General features: G+C 47.8%; 1 protein-coding gene and 1 pseudogene across 1 annotated transcript; both read left to right on the top strand.

Moving 5' to 3' along the window:
- The first annotated feature begins 865 nt into the window (after nt 1–865).
- RPP25 (ribonuclease P and MRP subunit p25) lies at nt 866–3,245 on the top strand. The gene has a single exon (XM_043981608.1). It carries the CDS (start codon nt 876–878, stop codon nt 1,482–1,484), a length of 609 nt encoding a protein of 202 aa, XP_043837543.1. The 5' UTR covers nt 866–875; the 3' UTR covers nt 1,485–3,245.
- A 4,183-nt stretch (nt 3,246–7,428) lies between these two features.
- Nucleotides 7,429–8,674, top strand: LOC122739888 (annotated as a pseudogene).
- The last annotated feature ends 4,331 nt before the right edge of the window (nt 8,675–13,005 follow it).

Here is a 13,005-nt window from a genome sequence, read left to right as displayed (position 1 = left end):
GTCTCCAACTTCCCCTCCCCCACCCACCCCCTTCCCCACAAGGGCTGAGCTGGGAAGGAGGAGGCCGTCAGCTGGCTAGAGCCATCGTCGCTGCCTCGCCGCCTGCACTTTGCTGACGAGAGCAGATCCCGTCCTTGAGCCGGAGAGAACTCGCCCGGGAACTCTGGGAGGGCTGGGAGTGGGGTTGGCTCGGGGAAAAGGGGAGCCGCGGGCTTCTGGAAGGAAGAGAGCTCCCATCTAGGTCCTCTCCCGTCTCTGTCCTCGCTCCCTCTCTCCTCCGGTCCCCTGCCCCTGCCCCTGCCCCCCATCCCTTCTCTTCAGGTGGGAACAACTGCTGTCGGGACTCGGCTAGTGGGGGAAAGCCGGGGAAAGGGAGAGAACTCTACATCGGGGGTGGGGGGTGGGAGGGGGGCGGGGGGTGGGGGGTGGGAGGGGGCGGGGGGTGGGGGGTGGGAGGAACGGCGGGGGCGGGACCAAGGCGGGGCTGAGGGAGGGACAGCTCCAGCGGTGAAAGGAGCTGGGCTCCTGGGCCGCCTCCAAGTCTCGAAAGAGGAGCCGAGCTGTGGTACACCGGACAGTCTGGGCCAGCTGGGAGCTAGCGGTTTGGGAAGGAGAACAGAGATGTGTCCGCCCCGTCCGGCCCCGAGACAGAGCCTTTGAGAGAAGTCGCCCGGGGACACTTGGCGTCCAGACGATCCCCGTGGGCGCCCCTGCCCCGATCCAGGGGTGTCCAGGCGGGGGGCGGGATGCGGGTCCGGGGAGTCCGGCGGGCATCCTGGCGAGACCAGGGCCCCCCCGGTGGCTAGGGCAGGCGGCTGGCCCATGGAGGGGCCGGGCAGAGCCGGCTTCTTCTCCACGCTGCCCCCCGGCCGCGCATGGAGAACTTCAAGAAGGTGCGCACGGAGGAGGCGGACACAGAGGCTGAGAGCCCCGGGCCCTTCGCCGACCTGGCCCCCGGTGCAGTGGAGATGAAGGTGAAGGAGGGCAGTAAGATCCGCAACTTGCTGGGCTTCGCCGCGGCGCGCATGGAGCAGCCGACCACCCGCACCATAGTGTTCAGCGGCTGTGGCCGCGCCGTCACCAAGACCGTCACCTGCGTGGAGATTCTCAAGCGGCGGCTGGCCGGCCTGCACCAGGTCACCCGCCTGCGCTACAGGAGCTTACGGGAGGTGTGGGAGAGCCGCCCGCCGCCGCCCGGCTGCCCGGGCCCCAGCCTCAGCGTGCACAAGAACGTGCCCGCCGTCTCCATTCTGCTCTCCAAGGACGCCCTGGACCCAGGGCAGCCGGGCTACCAACCCCCGGAGCCCCGGCCCGACGCGCAGACCTGGGCGCCGGCGCCGGCGCTGGCGCCAGCGCCGCCTCCTGCCCCCGGACTAAAGAGGGGCCCCGGCTCGCCCGCGGCCGAGGAGAGGGCGAGTAAGAGGCTGCAAGGCCGCGAAAGGCCGGGCACGGAGGGGGAGGGGAGCTGGGACGGTGCCGGCTGAGAACTCTTGACTGCGGGAGTCCCCCTTCTCCTTAAGATCAGCAGAGTGGGCAGGCTCCCCTTTCCTCACGCACAGGTTTCTGACTCAACCCTCATCACTGTCTTTTCTTGGATCATGCCCCGGAATGACCCTTTCGCTGTCAGCCGCCCCTCCCCGAAAGGAGAAAGCAACGCTCAGCGTTTGGAGTGGCCCTCTTTCCCCTTCGCAGTACTGAACGCGAGCTTCAGAGTGTTGAAAACCAATTAGCGGAGCCTCGAAACAGCCGCTGCCAGCCCGTAAGCCTGCCTTTAGTCCCTCTGACTTCGACTTCCAATCTAGCTGCTCCCCGCCCCCTTCTCCAATGGACCCCCTGGCGTGTCCTGCAGGAGTGCACGGAGGATGCCCTCTCGGGGAGAGACACTCGCTTCCTGCCATCAGGTGTGGGTCCTGCCCCATACCACGGCGCCATCGCTTCTTCAGACCTGGGGGACGGAGGGGGAGGGCGTTGATGCAGGAGGGGTTTCTGTGAAGGTAGAACACCAATTCTTGGGAATCCCGAGCCCAGTTGGGGATATTTCTTCTGCCCCAGGTTGTGTCCCCACTTGCGTCTGATCTCAGGAATGGACTTCGGGTCACCGAATTGACACTCCCTACCCCATCCAAAGCTTAATTAATTAATTAATCCAGATACAGTCTCCCCCTTGACTCAGAAAAATCCATAGGTCGATGGAGATCTTGAAAGGTGCCAAGGGAGATCTCTTAGTCTGGATCCCTTATTCAGGCCTTTGGGGGGAGTTAAAGGTAAGACAGTGAAGAGGCTGGGGGAGGGTGGACACGTGGAGATAAGGACACAGTAAGGATACATGGAAGAAATCCGATAGGCAGTCCGACACATTGGAGGGGAGAGAGCGACCCATTACCGCTATGCACTTTTCCTTCTTTTTAGTCTGTTTCCTTTATGAAGAAATCCTGAGACCACATCATGGGTTTAGGAGGAGAGGAGTGTTCCTTCTAAACCCAGATTCAGGATGGGGTCTGGGGAGGTGTTGGGGGAGGGGGTGTGAGTTAAGTATTAACTCTAATGAAGAGCCATGGGGTGAGGGTAGAGAAGTTTAAGGTAGAAGGGAAGGGATGTTATGCAGACTCCCAGGATCCCCAAGCTTTTTCCACTCTCCAAAAGGACCCCTGCCCCATACATGTCATGTCAAAGGCAAAGTTTATAGGAACAAATCCAAAAGCTGGAGGGGGGTGGGGAGGGGAGTCTCTTTTTCTTGCCTAGCCCTGAAGGGTGGAGAGCTAGTGAAAGTCCTTGCTTCATGCATCAGGCCCCTTAAAAGCCTACCTGGGAGACACCAAGCAATGGGAGGGATGCTAAGAGGGAAGGAAGAAGAGGGGAAGGTGGGCATGCAGTTAGAGGAGCTGGGCCTCGAGAATAATGCAGGGTATGACGCTGGCTGCAGTGACACCTTCATCCAGGAGCCCCTTCAATCACCCCAGAGAGACACTGTCAGTGTTATTAATGGTAGCTCCAGTGACTTGTGGCTCCTAGCTCCTTTGGAATAAAACACATAAACCAGAATTCAGGGGTGTTTGCTCTGGGATGATTTTCCCCTCCCCCTCCTTCCTTCCCATCTTTCACAGGTTAATTTACCTGTCTCCAAGCCTCAGGAAGTGGATAGAAGGGAGGCCTCCCTCCTTAGAATTCTCTATGGGGGAAAAGAGTGTCGGATTTGGAGGTTTGCTGTGTTCACTGCTGTCTTTTAAACAAGGAACTCACAGGAAGTGCTCTCTGCTTCTACTTCCCCAAAATGTGATGACTGATCCAGGCTGGGGGGTGGAGGGAAGGTATTTGTGAAAAATGCTGAGTAAAAAAGCCAAAGGGATAACCCTGCTTCCTCCACCCCCACCCCTCCCTAGTTTCCCCACCTCAAATGCAGAAGGCATTGAGTGCCTGAACAAAAGTTAAATGGCTACCGAAGCCTTCCCTATCCCCACCCCCAGTGCTAGTCACTTTGTAGGGCTGGAATTATTATAAATGGAATTGGTACCAATGCCCCCCGGGAGGAAAGGGAAGTCGGAGCGCAAACTTCTGGCTTTTTCGGATTCTCCAGTGTTCCCTTCTTCCCACTTCTTGTTAAGTGTGTCCCTGGAAGACCTGAAACAGCCCCTCTGAAGGCAAACTCCCAGCCTCTCCTGAAAAGGGTTCCCTTTGTTCTCCTGCCCTTTCCCCCAGGGGTGTGTGTCCTTTGGAGTCCTCTACTTCCCCTGCAAGCCCAGTCTCCCCCCCTATAGTCACACAAAACCTCCTCTCTGGGGTAACTAGCAAGACTGTCTTGCCCAGCCTCCACCCTTAAATCCTGCCTCTAACCCCTTTGTGCCCAGAAGGACCAAGGACAACCTATGGATGGAGGGAGGGGGAGGGAACAAGCCCAAACTCACTGCTGGAAATTAATATTCAATTACAGAAGCTCCGGAGAAAGCCAAGGAATCAGTGTGGGCCCCGGGCTGATAAGTAGCTCGCCTCCAGCTTGGGAACAGCTGCCTGCTGAGAGATAAGAAGGCTTCCTAAGCCTGTCTTTTCCCCCTCCCCTGCCTATATTCTCTTCCCACTTGCACAATTCACATCTGTGACTGAAATCTGGTATCTTCTTTACTGGGTGTTACCTTCGGTAGGGGGAAGAGCTGAAATAAGCAAGAGGCTTTGCCCCCACCCCCGCCCTATGATGGCCCCGTCTCCTCATTCCAGCCATCATTTAGCTTCTGGTCACAGGCTCCAGATTTCCTGTACCCCTTTCTAGGCAGACCCATGGTTATGGCATCCTGTGTGGAAAGGAGAAGAGATAAAGAAGGGGCGGGGGGAGAAGATGGGAAGGACATTTATATCTCACACAGGCTTGGGGCTGACAGAACCTGTTAATGGATCTTACTGCCTTGATAGGAAAAGCTGGAAAGTGACTTGCTGGCTGTGACTTCAGGGGCACTGAGAAGCCTCCTCCCCCACCCCTTCCACTCCAAAGTGCCCTCCCCAGACAGTTTCTCCTGCCTAACATTTTCCTATTACAGCTTCCTCCCTTTGGGCTCAGCATGGCCACCCCCATGTCCTTTGCTCCCTCCCTCGATGCCTCAGCCCTCCCCAGTACACTGAGTCCTTCATACTGTAGGGTAACTGAGTCTCTTTGGGATGAGGGATGGGGGGAGAGGGGACTGGGATAGCTTCATGTTCCTTAAGGGACTGGGAAGGTGGTAGTGGATACTAAAACAATTGCACTAGGTCAACCAGGGATTAGCCCTGAACAAAAGGGGGGGGGGAAAGACAAAAGAAAATTGTCACTCACTCCCCAGACCCTCCCCACCCAAAGGTACCCTGGATGGTAGGAGGGCTAGAGACCATGGTGCACAAGGAACGGATCAAGGAGTTCAAGGATATTTAATCTGGACTCTACATTCTCTCCATGATTACTGTCTTTCAATCATTCACTGCACATGTCATGTAGAAGCAGAATGAGATTCGTTCTATTTAGCCTCAGAGAGCAGAACTAGTAGTAGCAGCAGGAAGAAGGATGCAGGTTTCTGCTCAATGAGTGGTTGCTAAAAACCACTATTTTTTAAAATGGGGGGGCAGCTAGGTGGCGCAGTAGATAAAGCACTGGCCCTGGATTCAGGAGGACCTGAGTTCAAATCCAGCCTCAGACACTTGACACTAGCTGTGTGACCCTGGGCAAGTCACTTAACCCTCATTGCCCCACAAAAAAAAAAAAAAAAAGGAATGGGCTGCCTTAGGAGCTGGTGATCTCCCCAACACTAGTGATCAAGCAGACCAGTTGACTTCCCTGTCAGAGGTAGGTCAAAGGAATTTCTACACAAGATGAAAGGATGATCTTTTTTTAGGATGATCTTCTTAAAGGTAAGCTTTAAGACAGAGGGAGTACAATCAGTCAGTCAATAAACATTTATTAAGCATAAACTGCTGGAAAAAACAGACTCTGGGATAAGAGTACCCAGGTTCAAATACTGCTTCTGACTCATACAACTTGTGTGTGACCATGGAGGTCTCAAATTCCTCATGTGAAACAGAGACTAAGCTAGCTAATAAGAAGAGCATTTGCTTACCACTTTAAGGTTTGCAAAACACTTTACGAATATCCTCACTACAACCCTGGGAGGCAAGTTCTATTAGTATTATCCCTGTCTTACAAACAAGGCAGGTGGGAAAATCCAGAGGAGAGGAGCTGAGTATTAAATGAGGGTGAAAATATCTGGCCAGGGGGCAGCTAGGTGGCGCAGTGGATAAAGCACCAGCCCTGGATTCAGGAGGACCTGAGTTCAAATCCAGCCTCAGTCACTTGACACTTACCAGCTGTGTGACCCTGGGCAAGTCACTTAACCCCCATTGCCCTGGAAAAAAAAATATCTGGCCAGGTCACCCTTCTTAGATAGAGGTTCTGCAAGGACTTCTCCATTGAGAGGGAGAAGCCCTAGGGGCAGAGGGTACTGCTGAGGTTTCAGTTCCAGGGCTAAAGAAATCTTCCAGGATGAAGAGATTTCAGAGACATGGTGGGAAAGTCCAGAGGACCCCAGCCCACTGGGACATGAAGATGAAGATAACTGGCCAGGGCACCCTACTTAAATGGAGGCTTTGCAAGGAACTCTACACCCTCCAGTCAAACAGAAGGACCCCAGGGTAGAAGGTAGCAGTGAAGTTCATCCTTTTTTTTTTTTTTTTTTGCAGGGCAATGAGGGTTAAGCGACTTGCCAGGGTCACACAGCTAGTTAAGTGTCAAGTGTCTGAGGCCAGATTTGAACTCAGGGAGTCCTGACTCCAGGGCTGGTGCTCTATCCACTGAACCACCTAGCTGCCCCGAAGTTCATCTTGAAGAATAATAGTTAGGGGGGCAGCTAGGTGGCGCAGTGGATAGAGCACCAGCCCTGGAGTCAGGACTCCCTGAGTTCAAATCTGGCCTCAGACACTTGACACTTAACTAGCTGTGTGACCCTGGAAAGTCGCTTAACCCTCATTGCCCTGCAAAAAAAAAAAAGAAAAGAAAAATAGTTAGAATGGAGGCTGGCTACCTAGCCACCCATAGTCACTGCCCTCCAGAAACTCATGATTTCTACATAACTTCACAGCCTTAGTCCCAAGTTGTTCTCTATTGCCAAAGTCCATCCTTTTCAAATCAATATTATACTGGTAATGTAGCTATGGGCAGCGAGGTGGTAGAATGAATAGAGTGCTAAGTTAAAATGGTCTCAAACACTTCCTAGCTTTGTGACCCTGGGCAAGTCACTTAACTCTGCTTGCCTCAGTTTCCTCACCTATAACACTGGAGAAGCAAATGGAAAACCACTCCAGTATCTCTGCCAAGAAAATCCCAAATTGCATCACAAAGACTCAGACACGACTGAAATGACTAAATAACAATATGTCTATGACGCTAGAGACCTAATAGCAGAATTTGGAAGCATATTGTTTTAAAAACCTCCTTCTTAGTTCAACTGAAGATATTAAGAAGAAAAAAATTCTCTAGTCCTTTATAGACTTAGCTGAAAGATGGAAACTTTATCAGTACTTAAATGTCTCAGGAAACAATACCCTTCCCTAAAATCCTTCTCCCTCCCAACCCTTCTCTTGGGCCTAACTCCTTCCTTTGAGGAAAGTATATAAAGGTCAAAAAGGAAAGCAAAGTGTCTGGAAAATGGACTGAGGAATACAGAACCAGACTTAGAGAAAGGCTTCTTTCTAGTTAAGATTATCTCCTTGCATGGTGAGAAATGTCTGCATGCCTCCCCTTGATTTCCACCTTCATCAAGTGTGCATGAATCTCTAGCCACTTGGGCCGGGGTGTTGTCCCTGCTAGGAGCCATAGTGCTTGGAACAGGGTATCCAGTGAGATGGTCAAACACCAATGACAAAACACTGGGGAGGAAACTATTCCTTAAAACCCTTCTTCAGTGAATGTTGCCCGGGGCCATGTTTGTAGATCTAGAAACAACTATTACTGAGGAAGTTCCTACTGGAACTGATCACCAACTCTTCCATCCTGAGATCATTGGCAAGGAAGATGCCAATAATGATTATGCCCATGAGCACAGATCTATTGGCAAGGCAATCATCAACCTGGTTCTGGACAGAATTCAGAAGCTTGCTGATCAGTGCACAGGTCTTCAATGAGTCTTGGTTTTCCACAACTTTGGTGGTGAGACTGGCTCTGGTTTCACCTCTCTGAATATGGGATGTTTATCTGTTGATTATGGCAAGAAGTCCAGGCTAGAATTCTCCATTTACCTAGCCCCTCAGATTTCCACAGCTGTAGTGAGCCCTACACCTTTATTCCGACCACTCACATCACCCTGGAGTATATTGATTGTGCCTTCATGGCAGATGATGAGGTTATTTATGATATCTGTCAACTGCCCAACTTACACTCATCTGAATTGCCTTATTAGTCAAATTGTGCCCTCCATCACTGCCTCTCTCTGATTTGATAGTGCCCTGAATGTTGATCTAACAGAATTCCAAACTATCCTAGTGCCCTATGCCCTTAACCACTTCCTCTGACCACATACTCCAGCCATATTTGCTGAGAAGGCATACCATGAGCAACTGACTATAGCAAAGATCACCAATGCTTGCTTTGAGCCTGCCAACCAGATGGTGAAGTGTGACCCTCATCACAGTAAATGCATGGTTTGCTGCTTCTTATACTGTAGTGATGTGGTTCCCAAAGATGTCAATGCAGCCATCACCACCAAGACAAAACATAGCTTCCGGTTTATGACTTGGTGTCCAACTGGCTTCTAGGTTAGCATAATTACCAGTCTCCCACTATAGCTCCTGGTGGTGACCTGGCCAAGATACAGTGGGCTACATGCATGTTGAGCTACACTGAAGCCTGGGCTCTCCTGCACCACAAGTTTAATCCGATGTATGACAAGCATGTCTTTGTTCATTGGTATATGGGGGAGAGGATGGAGGAAGAAGACTTCTCAGAGGCGGTAGGATATAGCTGCCGTAAGGAAGGATAATGAGGAGGTTCAAGCAGTAGTGCTGAGGGGGAAGATTAAGGCAAGGGATATTACATTGTATGCTCTCATTTTCAGATTAGGTCTGTCTCTTATCTGTTCTGTGAAAACGTCCTCTGTGATCATTAAATATCAGTAAAAGTGTGATACTTACAAAAAAATAAGAACATTTCCCTCCACCCTAAGGAGAGAAATGCATTGACCAGAAGGAAGAGGTTGGGGTTTTTTTTATTACTTCAGGTCACTTGGCACCAGGTAGGGAGAGGGAGAGGGGAAGGAGAGCCCTCAAGAAGAGTGGCCATAGTGTGATTGAATAGTTTGAGGAAAACGACATTTCCCTCACCCCCACCCCCAGGATTAAGTGATTATTTTTCTATGTGATGAAGTAAAACATTAACCTTACCCAAACTTTAGTTGTATAACTATGTCTTATACTATTGTGAATTTTTTTTGGGGGGGTGGGCAATGAGTGCCCATGGTCACACAGCTAGTGTCAAGTGTCTGAGGCCAGCTTTGAACTCAGATCCTCCTGAATCCAGGGCCCAGCCAGTGCTTTATCCACTGTACCACCTAGCTTCCCCCCTGCCCCCATTGTGAAATTTTTCTTTGCTCAAGAATCCTATAAATGTTATTTCAAAATGCTTTGGTTTAGAAAGATGGCAAGGACATTGTGAGGACAAATGTCTATTCGGACATTTCTTTCTCTAAGCTAGAAATGCTTGGGTTTAAAATAATGATTAGATGCAGAAATATGTTTAATGTGATTGTACATATATAACCTATATCAGATTACTTGCTGTCCTAGGGAGGGGGAAGGGAGGGGAGGGATGTAGAAAAATTTGAAACTAGAAATCTTATAAAAACAAATGTTGAAGGGGCAGCTAGGTGGCGCAGTGGATAGAGCACCGGCCATGGAGTCAGGAGTACCTGAGTTCAAATCCGGCCTCAGACACTTAACACTTACTAGCTGTGTGACCCTGGGCAAGTCACTTAACCCCAATTGCCTCACTTAAAAAAAAAAGTTGAAAATTATCTCTAAATGTAACTGGAAAATAATAAAAGATTTATATGGGGGGAAAATAATGATTAGAGGCAAGTAGGTGGCTCAGTGGATAGAGTTCTGGGTCTGTAGTCAGGAAGACCTGAGTTCAAATCTAACCTCAAGGGTCAGCTAGGTGGTGAAGTGGATAAAGCACCGGCCCTGGATTCAGGAGGACCTGAGTTCAAATCTGGACTCGAACACTTGACACTTACTAGCTGTGTGACCCTGGGCAAGTCACTTAACCCTCATTGTCCCACCAAAAAAAAAAAAAATCCAACCTCAGATACTTACTAGCTGTGTGATCCTAGGAAAGTCACTTAACCCCATTTGCTTTAATCCTTATCTGTAAAATGAGTTGGAAAAGGAAATCACAAACTACTCCAGTATCTTTGCCAGGAAACCACCAAATGGGATCACAGAGAGTTGGACACAACTGAAAAATGACAGAACAACAATAAATGAAAATTGTTTGGACAGGTTTATGCCTAAAATGCAAATCCCAGTATTAATATTTTTCTTCAACATGCAATAAACTCATATGGCCAATTATCAGTTACCTTTGGTAGCAGGTAATTGTGGGTGACTAAAACGTAGGCATAACACAAACTTCATTTTAGCTAAGGATTGAGATCTTCTATCCTCATCTCTAACAAACCTCAATCAATCAGCAAAAATTTATTAAGCATCTATTGTGTGTGTCAGACACTTTGCTAGGTGATAGTGATAAATAAGATAAAGAAAGAAAATTCCTATTTGAAAGAAGCTTTCATTTTCGTGGGTAATAGGACCTTACATATATGCTTACATATACCTATATATTTATTTTTGTTTTGACTTGGGGTTTTTTTTGGGGGGTGGTGTTGTTGGGTGTGTTGTTTTTTTTTGGTGAGGCAATTGGGGTTAAGTGACTTGCCCAGGGTCACACAGTTAGTAAGTGTTAAGTGTCTGAGGCCAGATTTGAACTCAGGTCCTCCTGAATCCAGGGTCAGTGCTCTATCCACTGCGCCACCTAGCTGCCCCAATATACCTATATATTTATACACATACACTTACATATGTAAGTATATACAGAACAAATATAAAGAAAATAAATACAAAGTGGTTTTTAGAAAAAAAAATAGAGTAGGCTGGGAGGGAGGCACCAGAAGTTAGGAGATTATGAAAGCGTTCCTGTAGAAACTGAAGCTCCATGGGGAGTCATGATAGTGGAATAGCAAGAAGAAATTCAGCTAAGCTCTTCTCATAGCTCCTGTACAAAGATGTAAAAAATGCACCAGACCAAGTCCTGATTGGGAAATTCAAGGGGAAAAAAATCACAGTGAGCTATTTTTCTTCCTACAGCATAGAGAGTTCTGTAGACATTGGGGAGGAGGTCTAGTCAGGGAGAGTCAGATGGAGAATTTCGGTGTAGAGACATCTGGGCATTGGGGCAAGAAAAAGTCCAAGACCCAAAGACAGGGGCCAGACCTCATGCAAGTTGCAGGAATGGGTGTCAACCAGCAGTTTAGTCATTCACTTCCAGTTCCAGGTTACAGATCAAAGGTAAACTGAGGAAAGACCTTGTGTTTAAAGGTGGTATTCCAGGTTAAGGAATGGTCAGGGGTCCTAGACTGGGTATTGAGAAAAAAGCAAGCTCAGAAACACACAGTCATTGTGCGGCTCTGACCCTAAGAGTTTCCAGTCAATCTTGTCACTCCGAAATAGCAGAGCTTTCCAGCTGGCTAAGTGGCTAAGTCCAACAGAAGTCTACTGGAACTCCAACAAGGGGCAAGCCCACAAATATGTTGATCAGACCCAAACTCAGGTTAGGAACTTGCAGAGCTCAGACTAGGAAGGCAGCAATCAAACATTGCCCTAGATCATTAGGAGCACTGAAAGCTTTCAGGTCCCCAGCCTGAGCTGTCCCTAAGATCCTGAAATAATATGACACTCAATAAACACTTCCCCAAGAAAGGAGCACCAGGACCCAAGAGGATACAAACTCATCCCAGATAGTCCCTTTAGAAATCTGCAGAGCCTATTTCAACTTAAAGTCTGAAGTCATGAAGTGGGTCAAAGAATGAGCATAAAAAGCTATGATAGTAACAGAGATACTCAAGACACAAACCCAGAAAAAGAAAATGGCTCCAAAATATCTACAAGAAAATCCTCAAATTAAAAATATGGCATGGGTAGAAGTTCAACTAAAATTCCTGGAAGAGATGAAGCAAAAAAATTTTGAAGAGTTAATGTTTTTATAAATTAAATGAAAGCCTTAGAAAGGGGAAATGGGAAATAAATAAGAGCTATAGAAGAAATAATTGAAAAGAGAATTAATAGCTTGACAGAAGAGATATGAAACCTTACCCAAGCAACAAGCTCCCTGAAAATTAGAACGGACCAAAAAAAATTAATGATTGCTTGAGACAACAAGAGATATTAAAAAGAAAAAGACTAAAAAGAAAAAAAGAAAATGTAAGGCATCTCATAGCAAGAAGAACCAACCTGGAAAATAGATTGAGGAGAAATAATGTAAGAATCACTGGACTATCTAACAACAAAAAAAGAGTCTCTACATAATATTTCAGGAAAACAAAAAGAAAACTGCCCAAATCTCTTAGAACCTGAAGGGAAAGTGAAAATAGAATCTACTGGTGACTTCCTTAAAAAAAAAAATAATTCCAATTTTTATCCCTCTTTCCCTCCCTCCCCTCTCCCCTTCCTGAGGCAGCAAACAATCAGATACAGGTTTATGCAGGTATGATTATGTGAAATATTGCCATATTTGTCATTTTGTAAAAGAAAACCTGATTAAAAGAAAAAAATGAAAGTGAAAAATAGCATGCTTCAGTCCATTTCATCAACATCAGTTCTTTCTTTGGAGGTGGACAGTATGCTTCAAAATCCTTTGAGATTGTCTTGGATCATTGTATTGTTGAGAAAAGTCAAGTCAGTTCTTCATCAAACAATATTACTGTCTATATGTACAATGTTCTCTTGGTTCTGCTCACTTCATAATACATCATTTCATACATGTCTTTCCAGGCCTTTCTGAAGTCATTCTGCTTGTCATTTCTTATAGCACAATAATATTCCATCACTATCATATACCACAGTTTGTTCAGCCATTCCCCAACTGATGAGCATTCCTTTGATTTCCAATTCTTAGACATGACAAAAAGAGCTGCTATAAATATTTTTGTACAAATAGGGTTTTTTTCCTCTTTTTGGGAATGTCTTTGGGATATAAACCTAGCAGTGGTATTGCTGGATTAAAGAGTATGCACAAGGGGCAGCTAGGTGGCGCAGTGGATAGAGCACTGGCCCTGGAGTCAGGAGTACTTGAGTTCAAATCCAGCCTCAGACACTTAACACTTACTAGCTGTGTAACCCTGGGCAAGTCACTTAACCCCAATTGCCACACTAAAAAAAAAAAAAAAAAAAAAAAGAGTATGCCCAGTTCTATAGCCCTTTGGGCAATGTTCCAAATTGCTCTCCAGA

Source organism: Dromiciops gliroides, chromosome 2 (genome assembly GCF_019393635.1).
Source record: "Dromiciops gliroides isolate mDroGli1 chromosome 2, mDroGli1.pri, whole genome shotgun sequence".
Lineage (NCBI taxonomy): Eukaryota > Metazoa > Chordata > Mammalia > Microbiotheria > Microbiotheriidae > Dromiciops > Dromiciops gliroides.
The sequence above is the reverse complement of the archived record's forward strand: the minus strand, read 5'-3'. Positions and strand labels throughout refer to the sequence as shown.

Excerpts from the sequence above, each read along its gene's own strand:
- RPP25 (XM_043981608.1), top strand. The coding sequence starts at position 876 with ATGGAGAACTTCAAGAAGGTGCGCACGGAGGAGGCGGACACAGAGGCT.